The following is a 25,883-nucleotide window of genomic DNA, read 5'->3' as shown; positions in this document are numbered from 1 at the left end:
ATTTTTCTTGGTATTTTTCTATGCTACCACTTCCTTCTTCCCAATCTGACAGGGATACAGGGAATTACTCTTAACATAGGAAACTTCAGTCAACAAAGGCATCAATTTCATGTATGTATACTCACAAAGAATTTGGATAACATCTTGCTAAGCCCACTGTCTTAGTCAACTACTACTATGATAATGCTTTATAACAAACTAGAGGCCCATTGCACAAAAATTTGTGCACTCGGGGGGGGGGTCCCTCAGCCTGGCCTGTTCCCTCTCGCAGTCTGGGACCCCTTGGGGGATGTCCACCTGCTGGCTTAGGCCTGCTCCCTGGGGGAATCGGGCCTAAGCTGGCAGTCAGACATCCCTCTGGCAGCCTGAGAGCCCTTGGGGGATGTCCACTTGCCAGCGGGGAGCAGGCCTAAGCTGCAGTCGGACATTCTTAGCATTACTGAGGAGGCGGGAGAGGCTCCCGCCACCATTGCTGTGTTGGCAGCCGTTAGCCTGGCTTGTGGCTGAGCAGAGCTCCCCCTGTGGGAGCACATTGACCACCAGGGGGCAGCTCCTGCATTGAGCGTCTGCCCCCTGGTGGTCAGTGTGTGTCATAGTGACCAGTCATTCCCAGTTGTTCTGCTGTTAGGGTCAATTTGCATATTATCCTTTTATTATATAGGATAGAGGCCTGGTGCACAGGTGGGGGCCAGCTGGTTTGCCCTGAATGGTGTCCCGGATTAGGGTGGGGGGTCCCACTGGGGTGCCTGGCCAGCCTGGGTGAGGGGCTGATGGCCATTTTCAGGCTGGCCACGCCCCCCAGCAACCCAAGCCTCCAGCCTCTCCTCTTTTTCTTTTTTTTTTTTTCAGCACCTCCTTGAGCGGAGGCCAGGGTGAGCTGGAAGCAGGTATCTGGGGTTTATTTATTTTCTATAATTGAAACTTTGTAGCCTTGAGCGGAGCCCAGGGCCAGCCAGGGCAGGCAGGAAGCTTGGCTTCCTCCATCACCGGGGGCAACCCAAGTCTCCTGCTCACTCCAGTTTCGTGGCCGCCGCCATTTTAGTTGAGTTAATTTGCATACTTGCTCCTGATTGGCTTGTGGGAGTGGCTTGTGGGTGTAGTGGGTGGTTAATTTGCATGTTTCTCTTTTATTAATGTATATTGCTCAATGGTTACAAGAACAAGCATCTATGCATTAACTGCTGTCCAGCTGATGTAGGCTGTGTTCAAGCATGCTTCAGGTTGCATTTGGATGGGCTTGAACCTAGGACAGTGATGGCGAACCTATGACACACGTGTCAGAGGTGACACGCGAACTCATTTATTTGGTTGATTTTTCTTTGTTAAATGGCATTTAAATATATAACATAAATATCAAAAATATAAATCTTTGTTTTACTATGGTTGCAAATATCAAAAAATTTCTATATGTGACACGGCACCAAAGTTAAGTTAGGGTTTTTCAAAATGCTGACACGCCGAGCTCAAAAGGTTCACCATCACTGACCTAGGACATAGGTTTATGCAGGTCTGCCGCATGTATTTGTTCAGGAACCCAGTCTGAAGGAGCAGAGCCTAAGCAAGTCATGTTTTCCCATAAAGGATCACCTGAATGCAAGAGTCAAGCCAAACCATGCAAGTAATTTTAAGACTCAGTTTTCATTTTCATCGTGGTTAGTAATATTCCACTGGCCAAAGCAAGTCACATGGCCAAGTCTAACATCAATGGACGAGGAGAAGTGTTTTGTTCATAGTGGGAGGGGAAGGGTAGTGAATCATTGCTAGACATTAAACCCAAACCATTACACCCACTTTATTGAAAACTTCACATGCTTTCTAGCTAGGATGAAGAGCTTGGTCTACCTGTGTGGCAGCAGAAATATTGTCACCTTATATGAGACCCGCAGAAATCTACATAAAAAAGAAATGGCAGGAACCCAACTTGGCCAATCTTCTATGTGATGAACGCCTACAAATACTCATATCACATGAATGATGGCCCTTGTGACATGTGCCCTCAAGCATTGCCAGGCATCTCAGGCCACATGGCAATGTGGCATTTTCTTATCTGTGAACTGTAAACCAGCATTTCCACTCACAACAATGGTCAAAGGCTCCCCTACCTTTGCAGGAAAAACTAATAATTTAAAGATTGACTTTGACCTCTTAATTTCCTTCTGGTTATGCTTCCGACTATTGGCTCTGCCCCCTCTTTTAGGCCTAGAACTTATCTATCAGAGTCTGTGTTGCACTTGCTTGTACAGATTTAAACTTATATACACTCTAAGAAAATCACCTTAAATTTACACCTTGGATCCTCAACTCCTGACAAACTCAGGTTAGGTTCTATAATCCAGCTCCATACCCACAGACCTTTATTCTGAATTCCATCACTACCTGACTAATATCTCAGGAGGGCCATAGATAAGGATTGCAGGAGGTAGATACACCTTTGGGTAGAAAAACACAAAAATCAAGGCTGAGAATTTAGGTACTAAGTCATCAACAATATGTATTGAATTCAAGAACTGGATGAAACTATCAGGAGTTGTCAAGAGCACAAGACTCAGGAAGAAGATATCCAATATTAGAACATGGAGAAATCTGCAGAGATAGCTGTTAATTATATCTGGTCTCCAGGGAGTCCAAAGAGTCACACCTTTACCTGGCCTGATGCCCTTTTTCATTCTCTCTCTCTCTCTCTCTCTCTCTCTCTCAGAGGAAGGGAGAGAATGGGAAAGATAGAAACATCTAATGATGAGAGAGAATCATTGATCGGCTGCTTCCTGCACACCCCCCCCCCCCCCGGGGGATCAAGCCCACAATCCGGGCATGTGCCCTTGACCAGAATCAAACCTGGGACCCTTCAGTCCTCAGGCTGAGGCTCTATCCACTGAGCCAAATCAGCTAGGGCCTGATGCCCTCATTCTTAATTTAGAGCTTCTACTACCAAGAACATTTATTAGTTACTGATTGATTGTGTCATCACGCAACAGGGCAAGCTTACTCTGAATTGAAATAGGGAATCTCAGTCATATGTCCAACCTGGGAAGCTATTCCTTCTACTTATTCTCTTCTCCCCCACCCCAAATTCAATTCTTTAATTCTCTTATCATTATTTAAGATTTTTTAAAATTGATTTTGAGAGGGGGGGATGGTGAGAGAGAAACATTAAGGTGAGAGTGAAACATCAACCAACTGCCTCCTGCATGTCCTCTACTGGGAATTGAGCTGCAACCTAGGCATGTGCCCTGCTTGGAATTAACCAGAATCATTTTGGTGCATGGGATGATGCCCACCCAACTGAGCCACACTTTCCAGGGCCCGTTCCCTATAGTTAAACACACTTACACACACACACACACACACACACACACACACACACACACACACACACACACCATCTTATCTAGAAAATAATGCATCCTTGGTTGTAATTTTCTGCCTCCTTTATTTTCAAATGTTTGCCTTACCCTGGGACTGTTAAGACAGACTGTTTTGATTTTTTCTCCCTTTCCTCTTCTAAGCAACATGGCAGTTAGAGGCATTCACATCTTAACAGGCCATATCTTCCCTGTGATCTTACCTCTCCCAGCCTTCTGTATGAGTTTTGGTTCTACCATTCTTCACCTGATAGACTCAGCAAGTATACTCAGTCTATTTCACAGATAGAAATTATATATACTAGTGTAAAGCAGGAATTCCAGATCTAGACAGTCTGGAGTTGATTTCAATCTGGATTCTACCAGTTACTAATCATGTGATCTTGGGAAAATCTCTTAATCAATCTGTACCTCCAATTTCCTCATCTATAAAACAAAGTAACCATACCTTATTTGACAGATTAGTATACGACTAAGGAAGTAATGTATCATTAGTATGTTGCCTTGCATATTGTAGACCAATAAAAAATGATAGCTATCATAATTTGCATGTATTTATTTATGTTGTTCCAGAGTTTCTAAAAGCAATACAATAGTATCAGACCATCTATGTAGTAAAGGATGAAATGGTGAACCTGGTTTTTCCACTTTTGGTTTCTCTCACATCTCAATGGAATATAAGAAAAGGCTAAGAATTTGCTAAGATATTGGAGAATGGGGACTTTTTAAAGAGAGTTTGGGGATACTGGGGTTTTCTTTCCCTTGCTGTGAATCATGTTTACCACTCACTTTGAGGCAAATGAGTATATGAAAGAGTCTAATTTGGAGAACTGACATATCAGGAAGTAGCACATGACTTATTTCTGAACATTATAAAAGACAAGAGACACTGGCAACGGGGCAGAGCAAGGCAAGAGGAGCCTCCCAAGGGTAAGATTGCTTGGGGAGTGAGGACCCCCTCCCCCCTTTGCCTTCCCTGAGAAGCTAAGATAAAGAGGAGAGGCCAGGGTGTCTCCTGACTGATAACCAGGCTCCACCCAGAGGCCAATGGTGTGTGTATGGGGACAGGGGCATCCAGTGGCAGAAGTGCCCCTTCTCCAGGACCAAAGAACGGGTGGGAGAAGGAGGGGGTCCATTTCCTGAATCCTACTCCTCAGACTCAGCATCCAGACCAGAACCGGGAAGGATTTTGGGAGCCAGAGAGAAGGACAGAGAGACGGACAGGCAGACAGACGGCAAGTCCCCTGAACAAAAAAATTTTTTTTTCATTTTGGAGTCAGAGGCCTCAGCTGGGGAGTGGGGGCGGCTGCTGTGTGAGAATGCCTTGCTTGCCACTGGAGGGGAGGATATGGGAGGCTTGGAGAGTAGAAAGGAGAAAGGACAGGAGATGATGGGGGTAGGGGGCTAGTGGTACATCCTTGGGATATTTTCATTCTGAAGCCCATCTGGGAATGCTGCCCTGGGATGAAAATATGCGTGGAGAAGGTGTGAAAATGACCTGCTATAACTCTCGTTACTGTACCCCCTTCCTGAATCAGCTTCTCTCTCCTCCTGCTCAGTCAGTTCAGGAGGGTGGGGACAAGTGTGAGGAGACCACGGGGACTGAACCAGTTGAGTGGAATGGGGACCCTCTGGAGCCAGGAGGTAAGTGATGTCCTTGACCCACACTGGGCAGGTTTATGACACCCTTCCAGCTCTAGCATCCCACCCCTCACAGCCTGCTTTGTCCTTATCCAGGACAGGCAACATCTCTTGTCTATGCATCTCCCAGTGGTGCCCATGGGCCTAGTTAGGGAGAATGGTCTTGGAACAAGGGGCTGTAGCACTAACTTATTTATTCTCTCCCCTCTCCCTGTACCTTTCCTCCACCCTTCCCCTCCCTTTTGTGTTTTTCATCACCTGGTTTCCTGTATGCAGAGACCTCCAGAAGAGGGGCAATCCACTGAACAGAGCAGATGGTGGGCCATGGCCAGGCGGCTGATAATGGCTGTCCTGCTTTTAGGCCTACTCCTTGGTTCTTCTGTCCTTTTGTTCTACATCTTCCGGAGCTGTGGACCTCGTAAGCAGGATCCTGGAACCCCTAACCCCATCAGCCCTCACTCAGTCATGGGCTTCATCTGTCCATCACCCTGAGGCTCCATGCCCACTGACTTAACTCATCACTCATCCTGACCCTTCCATCTACCCCCTTCCAGGTCTCTCTTTGGTCCTCACTAGATGTTCCTTTGCCCAGGCCCTTGGGGGAGCCCTCATCTCTCTTTTCTCCCAGCTCTGAGCATTTCCCCCACAGGTCCCTGTGAGAGGCCCATGTGTTGGCATCTCCTGGATCATTACCTGGCCTCTGGGAACACCAGTGTGGCACCCTGCACTGACTTCTTCAGCTTTTCCTGTGGAAAGGCCAAGGGAACCAGTAATTCTTTTCAGGCCCTTGCTGAGGAGAACAAGAGCCGACTTCGGAGAATACTGGGTAAGGAATGCAGGGCAAAGATTCTCTGTGCAAATGGGTGACTGAACCTAGAACCATCATGACTCCCAAACCTGTGTGGTTGTGGAACAGCTGGTCTGCACCACCCCTAATGGGCTTTCAGAACACCGCCCAGGTTTGCATCTCTCCTACAGTACCTTTCACCTCCATACCTCCTCTGATCCATCTCTTCCAGTCCCTCACTTGGTCTTGATCTAAATCCCATCCTCTTTTCCTTCCCATTTATCCGTGATTACTCCACTCTCTCCAAATCCTCCCTTTTACCAAGCTCCATCTTCTTTGTTATCTCCCTTACACTTTCAATTTCTATCCTATGCTTGGCATCTTCCCCACCAGCACCTCCTCAAGAGCTTTTGCACTTTAATTCTTCTCTCCATCGCTTTCAGTCTCTAGCCTTCAAATCCTTCTTGTCTATAATGCCCCCTTGTCATGTTATCCTCTCCCTCCCATAAACTCCCCATTCCATGACAATCATCTGTTCTCTGCTGAAATCTGGGACCATGGAGTGCAAGCTGAACTTGAAGAAGTGGGATAATGGGGATGGATGATGGGAGATGATGGTCAGAAAGAAGTGGCATAGTGGGGTGAGAAGTGATAGAGGGGACTTTATATGGCTGTGTGTAAGGAATGAGTATAGATAGGCATGAAGAACAGAACCAAGTTAAAAACCCTGGGGCACCAATTGGAATTTAGGAGAAATAAATGCATCCCTGTGTTCTCTTTATGACACAGAGAGAAGTAGGCTAGCCCTTGGTGGGGGGCATGCTTTCATTTAGGTACAGAGATGAAAAGAAACAATAGGCTTAGGATAAATTCTTTTTTTTAAAAAAAAATCTCTTTTTCTTATTTATTTATTTATTTGATTGACTGATTTCAGAGAGAAAGGGAGGATAGAGAGATAGAAACATCAATGATGAGAGAGAATCATTGATCAGCTGCCTCCTGCATGCCCCACACTGGGAATTGAGCCTGCAACCCAGGCATGTGCTCTTAACTGGAATCGAACCTGGGACCCTTCAGTCCGGAAGACTGACGCTCTATCCACTAAGCCACACCGGCTAGGGCAGCTTAGGATAAATTCTGTTGCCTACAATGGAATGAAAAGATATCAGAAGGACTGAAGGAGAGGTGTTAGATATTAGAAGGTGGATGATTTTAATGAGTATGTGTTTTGATTATTGTCATGTGTTTATTTTAGGGAGATCAAAAAGTGAATAGTCTGAACTAGGGGAGCCCACCCTGTTTCTTCTTTTTGCTAAACCTTTCATTATGAGCTTTCCTCTCTTCAATCCCTCAAAGTTCTTTGATGTCCTAAATTTTTAAATGCCTTTATTCATCTCCATCCTGTCTTCAATTTCTACCCTTTCTCCTTTATTCATATCTCACTCATTCCTCTCTTCCTTTTGTTCCCTATTTTTCTCCTTATTTTCTTTCTCACCTTCCCTTTATTTTCCTCGTTGTCGCCTCCACACTCTTTTCCCCTGCTGTTATTCTTCCATCTAGGTCAGTGGTCGGCAAACCGCAGCTCGTGAGCCACATTCGGCTCTTTGGCCCCTTGAGTGTGGCTCTTCCACAAAATACCACGTGCGGGCATGCATGTACAGTGCGATTGGAACTTTGTGGCCCATGCGCAGAAGTCGGTTTTCGGCCTGGGCGAGTCTATTTTGAAGAAGTGGCATTAGAAGAAGTGGGGTACATTTGCTGAGGTCGACCCCTCAGATTGAGGACGTTTTTAGCAAAGGCCAGCTTAGGATTGTCCTAATTAAGTTAATAACAATGTACCTACCTATATAGTTTAAGTTTAAAAAATTTGGCTCTCAAAAGAAATTTCAATCATTGTACTGTTGATATTTGGCTCTGTTGACTAATGAGTTTGCCAACCACTGATCTAGGTGATCCAGTCCAAATTGGACAGTTTTCCCATATTCCCAATTTCCTCACCACTCCTTTCCTCTCGTCCTTTCCCTTTCCCCATGAGCCTTTCCTTTCTTTCCTATAAGCCTCACACCTTCACTGCTTGTCTCTGTGCTGGCCCTACTCCTTTAATTCACCCATGCTTCTATTCCAGAGACCCCAGGATCCTGGCATCTGGGGTCTGGGGAGGAGAAAGCCTTCCAGTTCTACAACTCCTGCATGGACACAAGTGCCATTGAGGCTGCAGGGGCTGGTCCCCTCAGACAAGTGATTGAGGAGGTGAGACATGGGGCATGACTCTTATGGACACATGTTATGTAGGATCAATTCATGCTCAGGGTTGCCATTTTATTTTCTAGAGGGTGGATCCCCAGGTTCTAGGAGAAAGATGGAAATGGAAATGCACTGAGAAAGTATTAGGACCTTGGGTGAAGCTGGAGAAAGAAGGATAGAGGTGGAGCCCTAGAGAGATCAAAGAGCTCAGAGTAAAAGTTAGGAAGTAGTAGCTATCCGAGGAACGGGATACAGGTGTCAGAGATGAGACCCCTTTGCTGAGCCTTGTTTCTCTTCTTCTCAGCTTGGAGGCTGGCCAATCTCTGGTAATTGGACTTCCTTAGACTTTAACCGAACTCTGAGACTTCTGATGAGTCAGTATGGTCACTTCCCATTCTTCAGAGCTTATCTGGGACCTCATCCCCACCCTCCACACACGCCAGTCATCCAGGTGAGGGATGTACTGGCAAAAACACAGCGAGACCTGGGCCTGCCTAGAGTTCTAGCTTCTTGTTTCTTAGAGGAAGGTTGCAGGTTTCAGGAGAAAGGATAAATGTGCAATGTAGGGGAAAGACCTATCTTTATAGAAAATTATTCTTGTGAGAGTTAGGGACTCTAGGCAAGATTAGGGAAAAGAGTAGCAAGGCCAGTCCAGGGAAGACATAAATAGTTGTGGTCTTCCTTATTGCTTATCTGATTACCCCGGAGCCTCTTAACTAGACCCCTATCTTCATTATCACCCTTTTCTTATTTACATCAAGAGCTAATTGTGCTAATATCTCTGCTTAAATGCCCCTGACTCACCAGGTCATCTAGTTCTTAATCTTTAGCAAAACCTTGCAAGCCTTTTTAGTCTGATCCCTACAGACTTCTCCAGCTTTATCTCCTGCCACATCCCTTCTGCCCCTTAAATTCCAAGCCATGCTCACTCACTTACCGCTCCTCAGTCCATTATATATATGACTTCCTTTACCTACAACACTACTCCCCAACTCCCCATGCTCAGCCTGGAAAATGTACATATTTGTCAAATTTTGGCTTACATTGTTATCTCTTCACTGACATCCTGGCTCGAGATAGAGAACCCATTCACCCTCCCCTTTTCTATGCCCTCAGCACTTAACACTGTGCTGAAGGGTGTAAGCCTTTTAAAAACAGGGCCACACCTTATTCACCTGTGATTCTCAGGACCTAGCACAAAGCCAGGCCCACACCAGGTGTTTGTTGAGCAATAAATAAATAAAAACACTGGAGGCATCTGTATTGTGGCAGGTAATGTGATGCTATATATTTGACCCCATTCTCAAAAACTTCACAAGTTTATAAAAGATAAATATACAAGAAAAACTGACAGTCAGTATATGGTATTCTGACTTTAGTTCCAAAGGGTGTGCTCAGAAGTTTAATGAACTTGGGGGATTAGTTAAAATCTGAAATAGTTAAGGAAGACTCAGAGAGGGGAGAATATGGGCTGAGCCCTGGAGTGTGGTTGATTCATAGAGGTAAAGGTGAAGCAAAAGGACATGAAAAGAGCCCTTTAGCTTCACCTAAGAGGCTTTTTAGGGGAAGCCCTGAACTAAGAGAAAAGCCTGGGATGGTGTGACTCCTCGGTGGGGTGGGTGAACAGAGGCTATGGGGTGAGGTGCCATCAGAGGTAAAAATAAGCCTGAAGACATGAGGTTGAGCTGATTATTCCATACCTAAGAAGCCAGATCGAGGTGATAACTTTTGACATAATAGAAAAAAATTGCAACTGAAGTCTTTCAAATTCAATGGTTGTACAGTGAACTTAAGTAGAGTCAGCAGTTTGGGAGGTCAACCTAGACGTGCTGAGGAATTGAGATGAGCAATTTTGAGGTTCCGCGCTAAAATGCTTATGGTAGAAATGGAAAGGAAAGCCCAGATGTGAGGGTTTAGGTGACTCTATCCTTGTGGTCATGGTCCAGAGGACTTGATGACTGATTGAATGTACATGAAGGAAATGGAGGAGTTGCAAAGTGAACCCCCAGTTTTGATTTTGTATGAATGGAGAGAGGTGGTTACTGTCAACTTGAGACTGGATGGACTCTGGGGAGCAGAATGAGTAGAAAGAATAGACTGGGGGAGCACTCCAATGAGGGGGTGGAGGCAGAGAGGAGCAAGAATAGGCAGCGCGGTGGGAGTCAGACTAGCCACAAAGTGAGCCACATAGGACATGGGAGGAGGCAGTTTCAGGAGAGAGGGGTCATTTTTGATTCTAAGATTTCTGAGCTCAGAGAATAAGGAATGAGAAGGCAGCCTTGGAAACCTCCTAGAGATAACATCAGAAAGGGTTATGAAAATGGCCACAGGTCATACAGAGTGTAGGAGGAAGATAAGGAAGCTGAAGCAGGGATATAGATGACTTAGTTCTTTAGCTTGGACATAAAATATGACAAGGGAGTCAGGTGAAAGTTTTTTCAAGGTCAGGGAAATGTAGATAGCTCAAGGTGGGAGTGGGATATTGAAGTTGGAAAAAAACAAGGAAAGTGTAGGAGAAATAATCCAAAATAGAATCAAGGACATGCCAGTGCCAGAACCAAGATGAGGCAAGGGAGGTGAGCAAGCCACTTGGCTAGTGTGCAAAATTTAAAAGAGTCCCTAAAACTCAATAGTCAAGATAAATAATATTTAGTGAAATTTTTTAAAAAATGAAAGTCAATGGAAAAATCCACAATAAACAAAATATCAATTTTTTTTTCATTGTGGATTTTTTGAAAAACAAAACAAAACATTTTTTCCAAAATAGATTAAAACTCTACTGTAGACTTTTTTGAAAATATCTACAATTTTTAAAAAAAGTGAATAAAAAAATACATTTGAATCAACCACGCTTCAGGGCTCAGCTCATATTCTCCCCTCATTTTGGGGGAGAAAATCTATGGTGAACAAAGCCTTGTTATTTTACTCAGCATGGATTTTTAGCATTCATTTTGATTTTTAAAAATATCAATTAGGCTATTAGTTACCTTGATTACTGAGTTTTATTACCTCTTAAAGTTTGCATCTGAGATGGTATCTCACTCCTATACTCTAGGCCTGGCCCTAGCACAGACACGGCTTCTTTCAGGAGACGATTATCATGCTTCTCTCGCTGAGCACCCCCAAAACTGATTGAAATACCCACCTTCTCTTCACATTTCCTCCATCCCCTTGCACCCAGTTCTTTCCTTTCTTTGTATTCTCACTCCTTCTCTGTGCCCTCTTCATTCCATCTCCTGAGGCTGTCTTCCATGGCACAATCCCCACCTCCCCACACCTGTCCTCTTCTTCCTCCACACTACCCCTTTCTCTCCAGTCTCTCTTGTGTCCAGATAGACCAGCCAGAGTTTGACATCCCCCTCAAGCAAGAGCAGGAACAGAAGATCTATGCCCAGGTAAGATGGAGCGGTGGACAAAGGTTTTGATCTTTGACTCTAGGAGAAAGACAGGGGCCACTAGTGCCTATGACTGAGGTTACCCCTCCCCCAGATCGTGCGGGAATACTTGACTTACCTGAATCAGCTGGGGACCTTGCTGGGAGGAGACCCAGACAAGGTGCAAGAACATGCCTTCTTGTCCATCTCCATTACCTCACAACTGTTCCAGTTTCTGAGGCCCCTGGGGCAGCAGCAGGCACAGGGGAAGCTCTTCCAGCTCATCACTATAGACCAACTGCAGGTGCCTTGAACCGGGGACTGGAGGAGGATGGGTATAAGGTCCTTTCTTTCAAACTTCCTTGACCTCCTTCTTTCTCATCATTCCCTGAATTCCTTTCCATCTCTAACATTTTTGGCTCCATCCTTTCCCCTAACCATCCCCCTCCCCAATCCCCCTCAAACCCTGAAGGTGGGGAAACTCTTCTTCCTTCTCTCCTCCTTTTCTGTTCCCCTCAGCCTTTGTGTCCCTCTTCTAAGGAAATGGCCCCTGCCATCGACTGGTTGTCCTGCCTCCAAGCAACATTCACACCAATGTCCCTGAGCCCCTCCCAGACCATCGTGGTACATGACCTGGATTATTTGAAAGACATGTCACAACTGGTGGAAAAACAGCTGTTGAGCCACAGGTTTGCTCCAGGTGGGATCAGGGAGGTACAGGGCAGAGGAAAGAGTCTGAAAACCCAGAGGTCTCAGGAACACAGGTGACTTGGAGAATGAAGGCTGGTAAGAGCCTCCCAGGAAGATGGGAGGGATTCACAGACACATGGGACAGAGAAGGGGTGGGGTTGACAGCCCAAGATAAAATGGAGGAAAGACGAGAGGCTTGGGGAAGGAAAAACACACATGAAATGAGGGATACCAGTGTCTGGCAAGACACAGTATTTGCTGGAGTAGAACCAAGCCTGTGAAGAGCCTCTGAGTTGTAGGAGATTTTGGAAGACAAGTCATGGGGTTAGCTTGGCCATGTGTCTCATCAGTTGCTGATGAGTGTGGGTGGGAGGAGGAGGCATATGAGAGGATTGGATGGAGGAGATAATGGTTGGGCTGCTCTGGGGGGAAAGCTGAGGCAGAGGCCATTTCTCATAGGTGGAGGCCTTGTGGGAAAGATCAGGAAGTCAAAGAAGGTGGGGGACATGAAGGTGAGGCTCTGTGTTGGGCCTTCCTCCATCCCTGATACTTGTGTGGCCACCACCTAAAGGGGCTTCTTCCAAGGATTTGGGCCCTTCTTCATAGTAACTCAGTGGCAGCAACATCTAGAGATGCTTTCTGAGGGAAACAGACAAGCATTCATGTGGGTATGAGCAGATTTACGTAAAGGCATAAATCAAACCTGTAAGAGAGTCAGGGCAGAGAAAGGTCCCTGATCCCAGCTTTGTTGTGCTTAGAAGATACATCTTAAGATGAGAGAGATCTTGGTCATAGAAGTAGATGAATCAGTTTTGTGAAATCTAAGTCCAGTCTTCATCTAGTCCAGATCTTCCTCTCCCTGTGACTTGAGAAGTCTGCCTCTTCATCTAGTTCTTTGTTTCATCATTCTTCAACCCCACTCCAACCCAAACCAAGAAAATCGCTCCTTCACTTTTTCACAAACAGCTCTTCTCTATAAATACAGAGGGAAGAGGCTTCTCCCAGGAATCCAGGTGACTTATGCAAGGGACGACTTTGCATGAGGGATCACCAGAGCCATGAGGTGTGTGGGTCTCTTTTCTCTCCACAGGGACTTTCTGCAGAGCCACATGATCTTTGGGCTGGTGGGGACCCTTTCTCCAGCCCTGGACAGTAAATTCCAGGAGGCACACAGATCCCTGAACCAGAAACTGTGGGAGCTGACGGAACGGCCACCTGTGGTGAGGACAGGAGGGCATAAATTGTCCCAGATTGGGGGCTAAAGGAGCATCTGTCATTTTGAGGGGTAAATTTTGGCCTATTCCTCTCAGGTAGGGGACATAAGAGTAGATGCCTCTCAATGTCTGGGCTTTCCATGGAAGCAGATAGGTTTGGCATGCAAGGCTTACCTTGAGAATTGAGGTACCAAGTAACAGACCTTTTAGGCACATCTGGCTATGTCTATGCCTATGGCCTTTTGCTGAGTATTAAAGTTTGAATATAGAGCTCTAAAATTATCAAGAACTGCTTTTCCTTTGTCGCGACCCTTAAACTATTTTCCTAACTATCCTGAACTCTGTGACTTGAGGACTGGATGAGAGACAGATGTAGCTAGTAGTGGCTTTTCCTTTGCCTTGTGATTCCAGTGTTTGGTGCTCATATTCTTCACAAAGAATTAATCTCTGACATCCAGTGGTGTCTGTTGGGTCACACTATGGGCTTCGTGGTGCAAATCCTGATGTATCTGAGGAAGGGACTGCATAGCAAACACACTTCACTAATCGAAGTCTACTGTGTTAGATAAGATGTGGAGACACTTCTTTACAGATAACTTTGAAATCTGGATTGGACACATCCAAATGCAAGTGGAGGTATCTAGTATGTTAGAGACACCCTAACCTCTGCAAAGGCCTCAGTTTAGTCTTGAAAATCACTGCACTTTTGTGGCGGTTTTTCTTAGTAATTTATGAACCATTTCTCTGCCTTGAAGAAAATCACTGCTTTGGCAACCTGAAATACCTGTGGAATTCAAAGAGGGAAGATGTATGCACATGGTACTGGAGTATATTTATTGTTTATTGAGAATTTATAAATGTGCTAGACATTTTTCTAAATCCTTTAGATAGATGAGCTGGTTTAATCTTCACAAGTTTTCCATGAGTTAGATGCACCATTTCGTCCCTGTTTTATAGACAGGGAAATCTAGGCACAAAATAAACTTGATCAAGGTAGTACACCGAGTAAGTCGATAGAGCTAGGATTTGAACTCTATCAGTCTGACTCCAGAGTTTCTGTGATTAATCATTGTGCTAAAAACAACAAAACAAAACACAAAACAAAAACAAAACAAAAACTCTTCTTCTTAGTACTTTCACTTAAGACCCCAAGTAGGTTCCTTCTGCACAGCCTTCTCTTGACTCCGATGAAGAAGAACAGAGTCCTAACTCCTCTTAGTTGGGGTTGCTACAAAATACCTGGCAACAGCTTCCTGTAAATTCCAGAACAGTGTCCTGATGGCACTTCTTGAATGGGGAAAGAGTGTCGACATTGAAACTCACACTTGAACTCAGAAGGCTTACAAATGGCTAAAATTAGGATGGAGATATATATGGTATATAGTTGTTTGGGGGATGAAAAGCTGAATGAAGCTCTACCAACAAATGGTTGTGTGGCTTTGGGGAAGCAACAGTACCAATTATGACACATAATAATAACAGCTGAACACAGTGTGTACCTACTGTTTTGTAGTTTCATTGCATGCAACTTTTAGCATAAATTGTTTTATTTAATCCTCCCAGAAACACTCAGAGGACCTCAGAAAGAACAAATACCTTTTACAACACCACACTGCTTATAAATAAAAGAACAGACACCAAAACAATGTGCCTGGCTCATAGGGCCATGTTTTTAACCACATACTGTGCAGAATTGAGAAATAAGTGGGTGGTACAGAAAATGGGTTCTTTCTATAAAGGTCAAGAGAGTAAAATTTTTGGCTTTGTGGTCCATATGGTCTGTGTTGCAACCACTTAACTCTGTTCTTGTACAACAAATAAATGAAAGGATGTAGTTTCATTCCAAGGAAACTCTGGTTTAGACAACAGATACTCCTGGAGTTCCCAACAGGGAGAGACCTGGGTTGGTTTGACAGAAGAGTGAGTTCTCCACACAAGAGGAAGGATAGAAATAGGGCCTAGAGAATTGAAGTTTTCTGGCAAAGAAAGGACTATTATTTCATTGAGACAATGCATGGGATAGGCTGGCTAAAATGTGGTATAATACGACAGATCCTCCTGGTGGCTCTGGCTGAGAAAAGCAGGCTGGGCTATGCCTGCTGCTTGGGGAGCATGCCCAAGAGTTTGAGGATCAGCAAGGAGCCAGTGCAACTGAAACAGAGAATGCAAATGAGATAACAGTAGGGAGGAGTTCAGAGAGCATATAGGGCCTGGTAGGTCACTGTAGAGACTTTGGCTTTTCTCTGCGTGAACAGGGGGCCTATAGGATTTATTTGTTTTATGTTTTAAAACAGGGGTGAGGAAACTTTTTTTCTGCCAAGGGCCATTTGAATATTTATAACATCATTCATGGGCCATACAAAATTATCAACTTAAAAATTAGCCTTAATTTTTTTTTAAAAAAAGGAAGGGGAAAAAAAGTAGCCTTCTATATTTGGTCAAACATTTAATTAACTCACTCCTAATGCCTTGGCAGGGCCAGACCAAATGATTTCACTTGCCAGATGTTTCCAACCCCTCTTTGAAAGAATGTAATTTGAAATTAAGCAACAGGGTTTCCTGACAAATGTGTGGTATAAGTCAAAGACACTACCAAGATTTAAGCCTTAATTTGACCTGATTTATGATTCTGTTCTATGGTTATTAAGTACAAATTTCTGACTATATTCCTCTGAATGCATTCTATTATATAGTGTCCTTATTTAGAAAGACTGCTAGGTCTCATTATATGAACATATTTTGTTGATGAATTTTGAATATATAGTCAAAAAATGGCTATTAATCCAGGTTTTATTATATTTGAGAAGCTGAATTTGGGGAAGTAAAAGTAGGACTTTACATTTGTAACCTGTTAAATGTGAACTGTTTATATTCAGCCCAGCTTCCCAATGTACTCAGGTAATTTCATCCTTTTTTCCCCAATCATTCATTATATTACCTTCTTTCCCCCCCCACCTTGGGTCATTTGCATTCTATAGTCTATCTTCATCTAGATTACTGTTAAGATCTTGAAAAAGAAAGAGCATTGGGTCAGGCTGTTGAAGACCTGGCTATAGATCCATCCATTCATTTACGTGGCAAATATTTATTGAGCACCTGCTAGGTACAAGACCCTTCTCTAGGAACTTTAGACTGCAGTGAACAAAAGAGACAAGAATCTCTGCCCTCAGACACTTATATTCTAATGGATGAAGAAAGATTTTTCAGTAGTCCTGGTCAGGGAAGCTCATACAAACTTGGAGTCATTAATTTTCAATGTTTTGTTATAGTTCAGCCAGCTGAGAATCCACTCAAATCATCCAACATAGATTTCTCCAATCTAATTCTCAAGGATTTAATTTGTGGTTTTACCAAATGCCTCTTTGAAATCAAAAGAATGCTAGTAGGGTAACAGCTTAGAATTTACAGAGTGTTTTCAATGGATTCTTTTACTTCATCTTTTAAACAACTCTGTAATAAACTTGGAACAGATAGCCATTCTCACTTTTATAGCTGGTGTATCTGAAGTACCAAGATTTAAGTTAAACATCAACATTTAGTAAATACTGAATTCTCTGTGTGGAAGAGGTATTGAGGCGTTCCTAGAGGATGCATCTAACCTATCAATGCGTTTTGTTGGTCTTTAAAGCTTTTTATAGACGTTTAATTCATCATCAACATTCAAAAATTAGGAGATGGCATGCCAGTAATCTGATTTTTAGCCCTTTGTTGTAAACATGAAGTTTGTGTATCGCTGGGCTAGCCTTCTCCAGGGCAACAGCTGACTGTAGTTCAGCCCAGACTGGATGTGTTCTCTCCTATTTGCCATCGCCCCTCCATGTCCTGTGGTTCTGATGTTGGATAGCTTCTCTCAGTTATGTCGCCTCATGGCCCCTATTTGAGTTTGTGACTCCTGGTTTGAAGTATGTCCTCGCGTGATTCCTGTTAACCACAGAAATCCCTATTATTTTGACCTTGTTTGTGCTCAGTGATCCTACGTTAGCCCTTAGTCACTGCACATTATTTTCCAAGTGTTAAAAAGTGGTCAGTTTAATGATTCCCAGAGTTGCACAGGGGTGAGCAATGGGTAGTCTGAGGTGGCAACTATACTCTCCAGGAATCAGGTCAGGCCTGCCATGGCCCAGGATATGGAGACAGGCATGGAGCAGGCAAAGGCTGTTAGAGAAAGGAGCAGGCACCAGAGCAAGGGATCAGGGAATAAGTCAAGAACCAGGAGATATGAAAAGAGGAGGCACCACCAAGCACAAGGGAAGTGCTGTTGGCTGCTGTGCCAGCTGTCACTCCAAATGAAGCTTGACATAGGGAGGCCTGAGGGGGATGGTCCTTGAAGATGGCCAGAAGAGTCTGCACTTGACCCAGTCATTTCACTATCAGACCCAGGTTTCCTTTCCACTTGTGTTTGCTTTTCAAATTTGTGTTTCAGCGCTCCAACTAATACACTAGAGAAAGTGTCTGAGTGCCTTCTCCTCACAAGGTCCTTAGCAGGTCTCATAGCGAGGGGACAAGAATACACAATGTGGGCAACCAGGTCTGGAGCCACCTCAAAAATGATAAATGTCCTAACAGCCAGGCTCAAGAAGACAATACTGGCTTTCTCTTTCTGGTCCTTCTTTTGTGGGAGCCCCATAAACTCTCTCCAGTCTTAGGGCCAGAGAGCTTAGAGGCAGCCTAAGAGGAGATTTAAGGGGAGTAAATAAGTTACAGGAATGAAATCTTGTGACTTCACCCCACTTAAATTAGTGTATTAGCTGGTTTTTCAAAGTCCCAGCTCAGCTTTCCCTTAGGCCAGCTCTCATATTCCTACTGTGGCCCATTGGCCGCGTTTCGCAGTCTGCCCTAAGTCATCTCTGGGCCTTCCTCTTGGTCAACTTTTTCAAAACCATTCAAGCCCACCATCAAAACCTCCCCAGCATCACGATTTTTCTTATTCTTTCTGTCCTACTGTTAAAAATCAACCCAGCTTCCAAAGGTCTCTTGAGTTTTTGTCTAACCATCTCTCTGCCTTTGAGGTTGAAGATGTCCCCTATCTCATCCTATTTTCTCTTCATTTTATGTGGCTTTGGCTGCAGGTTTCTAGCTTTCTGAATTCACATCTTTAGTCTTCTCTTCAGTACTGTTCTCCTACCAGGCAATAGTATGGCATCTGAACCCCAATAATTTTACTCTGATGATTTTCTTTTTTATAAGACAAGATCTTGCCATATGATTCATGATAACCATTTGGAGAGTGGGGAGGGTTGTGGATGGGAGGGAGAAATGACCTCTAATTTGCATTTTAAGCAAAGAAACGTGGGAAGGGGAGTCATTGTTGGGTTTCCAGAGCAGTGCCTGTGGTAGGTGGGGACAGGGTGGCCAAGGGACCTGAGAGGTTTGGTATCTAGTCCTCTCCTTTCCAGGAGCCTTTCCATTCTTCATAAGGATACCTCCCAGAGGCCTTGCTTTCAAATTCAGTAGGCAATAAACAAGATGATTTGCCCAACCCAGGCTTCTGAGATTAATCTTGGAGAATTAAGCCTGGGTTAGCTAAATAGCAATGAACCCATGTATACCACCAAAAGGCATAACAGAATAAAGTGAGACAAACCCAGAATGTTCAGAAAGAGTACAGTCTCTGTTGGGAGGAGGACTAGACAAGATTGGCTTGGGAAAACAGATGAGGAAGACCCTGGATGGGAGCCTCTCATTCTAACTTTGTCTCTGTAGCCCGCCCACCCTCGATGGATGAAGTGCGTGGAGGATACTGGAGACTTCTTTGAGCCTACCCTGGCAGCCTTGTTTGTTCGTGAGGCCTTCAGCCCAAGCACCCGAAGTGCTGTATGTGAGGGCTCTTCCCCAGCCTATGTCCCTCCACCCCTCCCCACCCAACATATCCTCTCCTATTTCTACTGACTGTGTCCTTCTCTATGGTTTGTGTATTTAAGGAGTCAGGCAGTCACAGAGAGAGAACCCACTGTCCACATATATCAGAGAAAGAATGCCTCGTGCTATGTCCCCAGGGTTTGCATAGTTTAGCTATGAGACATAAAGGGTACACAACATGCACTAACTCGAACAAGTCACCCAACTTTCCTGCTCTTGTGTTTCCTCAACCAGAAAATGAGAAAACTGAACTCCATGACCTCTAAGGCTACTCCTTGTTTATGATTTTTTAACAACACGTGAAATGACATGAGAATGGATTGATATAATCTCTAGAAGTGAAAATAAATAACTACTGAATACTTTTTGAGTGCCTATCATGTGCCTGGTACTCTTGTAAGAACTTCCTTTGAACTACTTTAAGTACAAGCATCATTCTGTTACTTTAAGAACTGAAGCACAGAGAGGCTTTCCCAAGCTACCAAACAGCAGAGTCAGGACTTGAACTCAGGTTCCGATACTGTCGTCCATTTTCCTTCATTAAGAAAAGATATACATGAGATGGTAAATGGCAATAACTCTATAGTCAGGTTGTAAAGCTAGGGTGACTTCAACTTGTTGGGATGCTGAAGCCCCCAGGAAGATGGAAAGAGGAAAAGCATGCCTTAAGAAAGAAGGTGTGAGGGGAAAAAGGGGTGTGTGTGTGAGGACAAGAGTCCTTGAGAACAGAGATAGTCCTCATCCTCCCTCTACTTTCTGAGTGGATTGCCTGGCCCAGAGTAAGGATGGGGTCTCCCTCCTTTGGCAGGGTGAGCTCTCCCCACAAAAAGACATAGTCTCCCCTGTCGACCCTCAGGAGTGGCCAGCTCCCACTTTCCCTTTCTGTCTCCACAGATCTTTCTGGGTTTTTGGCCACTAGGGAATACCACTTTCTACTCTCTTCCTGATATATTCCCCTTTCTCTGGCAGCTCCTCAGGGCCAAGGCCCAAGACCAAGACTGGTCCTCATCCTGTTTCTCTGTCCCTGCCCCCTCACACCCACAGGCCATGGACTTATTCACTGCCATCAAGGATGCCCTCATCACCCGCCTCAGAAGGGTTCCCTGGATGGATGAGGAAACCCGGAAAAAGGCCCAGGACAGGGTGAGGCCAGGGGAAAGAGACAGGTTGATTATGTGCAGGGCTGGGGGGTGGGATTGAGTATTGGATCAAGAGATCACAGAGGCAGGAGGAGAGCACCCAAGGCACAAGGGTACACCAACATGTGGTACCCATACCCTAGTGACAACAGGGAAGGTGGGAACAGGGCAGTGAGCAGGAGAACTTCCCTTTGATAGCTCAGGGTAGCTAGGTTCCTTCTACCTGTGTCTCTCCCCAGGTCACCCAGCTGCAGGTGAAGATGGGGGGCCCAGAATGGGCCATGGAGCCAGCGCTGGCCAGACAGAAATACAGTGATGTGGGTTCCTGCCCTTGACAGCTCCGCCTTAGTCTTCAACTTCTTCACCCCCTGACCCACCCAAATGGCAGATAATCTATTTTCCTTGGGTGATCTGAACCAATCCCTTCGTGCCCTCCTGCAGGCTGGACTTTATGGGCAAGATACTGTGGGTCTTGCCAGCAGATGAATGGAACCTTTTCAGGTCATAATGTGTGTGTGCACACGTGCACATGTGCATTCTTGTGACTTGCCTGAGGGTGTTTATCTGTGTGCTGACACATGTGAAGCCTGTCTAGCCCATGTGTGGTGTGGTGGTGGTGCACTGGTTTCCACTGTACTGGGGATGTCTGTGTGTAGGGCTAATCTGTCTGGGTTCAAATGTAGCCATCAGGGTATTTCAGTGTGGATGTACACTCGTCACCTCTTGGCTCCTCCCAGGTACACCTCGGACCCAGCTTCCTGCAGTCCTTCCTGAGTGGTATTCGATCCCGCCAAGCTAGAATTGTCCATAGCTCCTTGCAGCCTTTTCTCCACCACAGGTATGAGAGCAAAGTAGATACAGACACTGCATCCCAGAGATAGACATCCATGATTAGCAAGAGAGCAAGCTGGGGGCTCAGGGAAACAGGAACAGTGACAGTAGTTGGGGGCAACTACATATGTCTTGATGGAGCTGGTATTCATATGTGCTCATCCCACAGGTGGCAGGTGTCCCCCTGGAGGGTCAATGCTTACTATTCAATAACTGACCATGTAGTGGTCTTCCCAGCTGGACTCCTCCAACCACCATTCTTCCATCCTGCCTACCCCAGGTAAGGGCCATTCCATGAGGGTGGGCAGGAAGTTTCCTAAAAGTGATGGGCAGCTGTGGGGGGTGGGGGTGGGGGCTGGCAATGGATGGGACTTGTGGTTGGAGGATTAGGGTTAAAAATGTCAAAGGATTCTGGGGATAAGATAAGCCCTGTCTCTTTAGGGCCGTGAACTTTGGCGCTGCTGGCAGCATCATGGCCCGGGAGCTGTTGCACATCTTTGACCAACTCTGTGGGTATCAGTGGGCCATTGGGAGGTGGGGTCATTGAGAACCCAGGTGAAGGCTCCAAAAGAGGCCTAGAGGAGGAGAAAGGGAGGGTATGTGAGGGCCCTGGGTGGGATAGTCCTGAGTCTTTGCAATACTCCTGGGAGCCAGCCCAGCCTGTGGTACCCCCATGTCCTCACCCCTGCACCATGCCTCAACATTCTATTCCCTTGCCCTATTTTCAACAGTACTTCCTGGGGGCTGCCCAGCCTGTGATACCCATGCCCTAGAGGGGGCGCTGCTGTGTCTGGAGCGCCACTATGCTGCCTTTCCATTATACGGTGTAACTTCCTTCAATAGCTCCCACACGGTACTGGAGAATGCTGCAGACATGGGGGCGTTGGCAATGGCACTGCAGGTAACTCACATCCCAAAGGTCAGAATCTCTTTTCACTAGCAAAACAGACATCCCTCATGCAGACATAGTTGCAAAGCTTTCTGCCCATCATACACCCACTGAACAGTGGCCACTTGGGGATCCCCCTCCTACCTAATAGATTCCCTCTTTTCTAGGATAACCATATATTTTCTCACAAGTACATTTCTCCTGGCTCAGACCTGTGTGTCTGTGCAAAACTTGGGAAAGGGGACCATGAACTGGTTTGGGGGTTTGTGTATAGGGCATCAGACTTCCAAATGGCACAGGTTTGGAGCCTAAGGGTTACTCTCCATCCCACCCCCGTATCTAGGCATACAACAAGATGCTATTATGGCACCGTGGGGAGACCACCCTGCCCAACCTAGGCCTCACCCCCCAGCAACTCTTCTTCCGAAGCTATGCCCAGGTAGGTGGCCGCCATCTCCCACCATGGCTTGCTCCACATCAGATAAATACCCTATTGGTAAAGCTTAAAGAATCTCCACCTCCTGATATGCATTTCCCCAAATGCTCCCACTATTGCCACAGATGTTCTTTCACACATGTCCCCTTGGGCCCATCCTTTCATGTTATCACAAATTCTTCTGCCAAATTTAGCATGTCCTTCAAAAAACTAATAAAAAATCTCTACTTTCAAATCCCTCCTGGGATGAGCTCAACTTTCCCTCCCTCTTATTTCTTCTCCTGAAAATACAAACCCATGAAAAACAAGTCTTAACAGACTGTCTATAGACTACATTTCTCTTCAAAGACCTCACCCCAAGTGTGAGCCCCTCAGTACCATGTGTTCCCGCAATAGACGCTGCCCCCAATTTCTCAATATACCTAAAGACCTTGTCACAGAGTTCTTCCAATAGACCCCACCTCTCAGTCACGTACATGTGGTCTGATTCCACAGCTGGGGCCCTCCCCTGAATGCCTAGTGCCAGGTTAAATGACCCAGAACTGGGAAATGCTCTTCCTCTCTCCTCATGGCCCTTGGTCATTCCCATCCCTGCTTGACCTTTGTCTGCTGTTCATTGTACCACCTCGTCACTAGGTCTTGCCTACTGACCCTTATCTACCCTGTTTTTCTCCTTACCCTCTGTGAACCTCTCTTTCTTCCCAGGTGATGTGTAGCAAGCTCAGCACACAGGATTCTCAGGACACTCACAGCCCTCCCACCCTTCGAGTCCATGGGCCCCTCAGCAACATTCCAGCTTTCGCTAGACATTTCCACTGTCCACGTGGTGCCCTCCTGAACCCCTCAGAACGCTGCCAACTCTGGTAACCTGGCTACCAAAGAGACCTCAATGCACATATATCAATATCTCCCTGCCCCATCCATGGAATCAGGGTGATGTCTCCTCTCTTCTTTTCCAAAAATAAAACCTGGCACTTGGCTTCTGCCTGTCTCTTAATGACTCTTTCCTGATTTGCACTGCCTAAAAGTCAGAAAAGATAAAGGAGAAACTTTGAAGCAGAGTTCACAGACATGGGAAAAGGAAAGAACCAATGATTGGTGAACTGGTAGGTCTAAAGGTCAGATGTTGGGTGATTAAACAGACTAGTTCGAGATAGGAGGGCTTTGGTTAAGTCTCAGGAATCTGGCCCCCAATTGTTTCAGGATTTTATTGCTATTACTTTTATTGTAGCTATCTCCTCCCCCTAATCTGCTGTGCTGAACAAAGCCAGTAGGGGCGTGGAAGAGAGAAGAGCATGGGTCTGGTGTATTGGGCCCTGAGGGATGGAGCTCAGAGCAGGGGCAGACAAGGGGCAGGACACTGTGTGTACGTCTCCCTGGGAGTAGTGACCTAAAGCCCGGGGGAGAAAGGGTCAGTAAGCTATCATGAAGCCAAGGTAGATATCCAGGTCCTCATCCAGGAAAAAGGCTGCCACCTCATCTTCAATGTCTCTTATAAAAAAACCAAAACACTGGCCACATTAAAGCACAAGGCTAGGTCAAATAGGTGGTCACGAACAGCTGTGTTCTCCATCTCCGATGTCTTGTCATCCTCTTGTTGGGCCATGTTCACCTCCTGCCACATCTCACCCACTGAGGAGGCCACAAAGTACTCTTCAAACTGCTCTTGATTTTGGTCTGGAACAGGGAAGAGGGGGAAGGTAATGAAACACCAATCCTAACCTGTCCCTGTACAGGAAAGGGGAAGAAGTTGGAGAATATGGGGAAAGTTAGGTCCTGGGACTTTTAACTCAGTTATCCATATCCTTGTCCTTTGACCGGAGAGGTGATGCTCCATCTGGGGGTCACTTCTGGTCTGTGTGAAACCACAGCTCCAGCCCAAGAGCACAAACACCCCATTTCCAACTCAACTGTGTCCTCCAAAGTGTTACATCATTTGGGAGTGAGGGACCACCTTAAAAAGAATGAAAACCAAAGATCCTCTTCCCACACAAATGCATGTATGCTCATACTCATGAAAGCTCCATGCAATTTCCACTGGCCTGGAGTATTCCCCTGAATAGTGCTCTCCCCTGCTCGAGACCCTTTCACATGACACCCTCACACTACAATAGTAGGGGACCTGGGTATTCTCCCACAACCCAAACCTATCTCAGATTTCTCTCTGGCCTGATAAGTCATCTGGGAGTGATTACAAACAGACCTGCAAACCTAGCCTCCTGAGGTTGCCCTCCTTTTCTACTTACCTTTAGAGGGCATTTGTTCTTTCTGACTCCTCTCATTGGGGCCTGGGCTCCCTCCCTGAGGCTTCACCCCCTTCACCCACAGCAGAAGTAGGATGGCTGCCAGTAATGCTGCTCTGAGGAGCTGGGAGCCCAGGGAAGTCATGGGTCTGCCCATCCACTGTTGTGGCCTTCCCCACTCCCAGTGCCCAGCAGGCTCCCTGCCACCTCCCTCCCCTGTCCCTGTCCCACCCCTTACCCCTTCCCAGCACCGTTTTATTCCCTTCCCTTCTATAGGACCTCTGACCTCATGAGCTCTGTGATATCACAGCCATGAGATGACTCATTCCAGCTCACTAGAGAGTTCCATCACTAAGCAAGAGAGTGGAGAGTATTCAGCAGGGGACGACCAAGCCTTCGAGCATGACTATGGAGATCAATACAGATGACTTAAGAGTTTGCGAACTGCTTTCACATCCATTACATCCTTACAGCAGCAGGTCTCAAAGGAATAGTGTCATCATCCCATTTTATAGATAAGGCTACTGAGGTTCACAAAAAAAATGACTCACCCACTCACGATCACAGAGAAAATAAGGGGCAGAGTGGGATTGTTGATTAATTCTTTTGATTCTAAATGTCACAGCTTCCCACTCTTCCATGCAGCCTTTCTCAAAGGAAAGTGGCTTGCATAGGATGGGCTGAGACCAGATGCCTGAAATAAGGATCCTCAAGTTCTGGGCTGTACTTAGAACTCAGGTCCATTGAAAATGAGAGAGGTGGAGGGGGAGGGGGTAGAGGGTGGAAAAAGGGTCCATCTGGGCTGTGTGTGTGTGTGTGTGTGTGTGTGTGTGTGTGTGTAAGAGAGAGAGAGAGAGAGAGAGAGACAGGGAGAAAAAGAAAGAGAGACAGACACAGAGGGAAATAGGACAGACAGAATGCAGGGTGTCCTGGGCCTAAGTCGAACCTATTCTCTCCTTCCTCCTCCTCCCCTAACTGTCCTCATGCCTAGACTTTGCCCTCTTGTACTGATAGACTGGAACAGCCTTTTCTCTCATTGTACATCCTCTTGTACTTTTAGTCACAGAGAAAACTTTGTTAGAGGCTCATTCACTAAACTTCTTACTTGGTAGAAGGAGGTAGAGTCCTCAGAGAAGAAGCAATGTGGCAGAGAGACAAGGAGCCCACCTAACAG

The 25,883-nt window shown here is 45.7% G+C and overlaps 2 protein-coding genes across 2 annotated transcripts in view; one reads left to right on the top strand and one right to left on the bottom strand.

Moving 5' to 3' along the window:
• Positions 1-4,924: 4,924 nt before the first annotated feature.
• Positions 4,925-23,333, top strand: KEL (Kell blood group, metallo-endopeptidase). The gene is made up of 18 exons (XM_023758880.1): positions 4,925-5,006; positions 5,280-5,421; positions 5,653-5,829; positions 7,916-8,040; positions 8,339-8,485; positions 11,367-11,429; positions 11,524-11,712; positions 11,949-12,097; positions 13,189-13,318; positions 19,016-19,126; positions 20,216-20,314; positions 20,550-20,627; positions 21,048-21,148; positions 21,311-21,421; positions 21,583-21,650; positions 21,873-22,042; positions 22,374-22,469; positions 23,172-23,333. The coding sequence occupies exons 1-18, from the start codon at positions 4,983-4,985 to the stop codon at positions 23,331-23,333; spliced, it is 2,142 nt and encodes a 713-aa protein (XP_023614648.1). The 5' UTR covers positions 4,925-4,982.
• A 549-nt stretch (positions 23,334-23,882) lies between these two features.
• Positions 23,883-25,883, bottom strand: part of LLCFC1 (LLLL and CFNLAS motif containing 1) — a 3,779-nt gene continuing 1,778 nt past the window's right edge. The window contains 3 exon segments of the mRNA XM_006109993.3: positions 23,883-24,143; positions 24,713-24,876; positions 24,878-24,909. Of these exon segments, the coding sequence (XP_006110055.1) occupies positions 23,959-24,143; positions 24,713-24,876; positions 24,878-24,909 (381 nt within the window). The 3' untranslated portion in view covers positions 23,883-23,958.

Source organism: Myotis lucifugus, unplaced genomic scaffold (genome assembly GCF_000147115.1).
Source record: "Myotis lucifugus unplaced genomic scaffold, Myoluc2.0 scaffold_141, whole genome shotgun sequence".
Classification (NCBI taxonomy): Eukaryota; Metazoa; Chordata; class Mammalia; order Chiroptera; family Vespertilionidae; genus Myotis; species Myotis lucifugus.
This window is presented reverse-complemented; position numbering and strand designations above follow the sequence as displayed.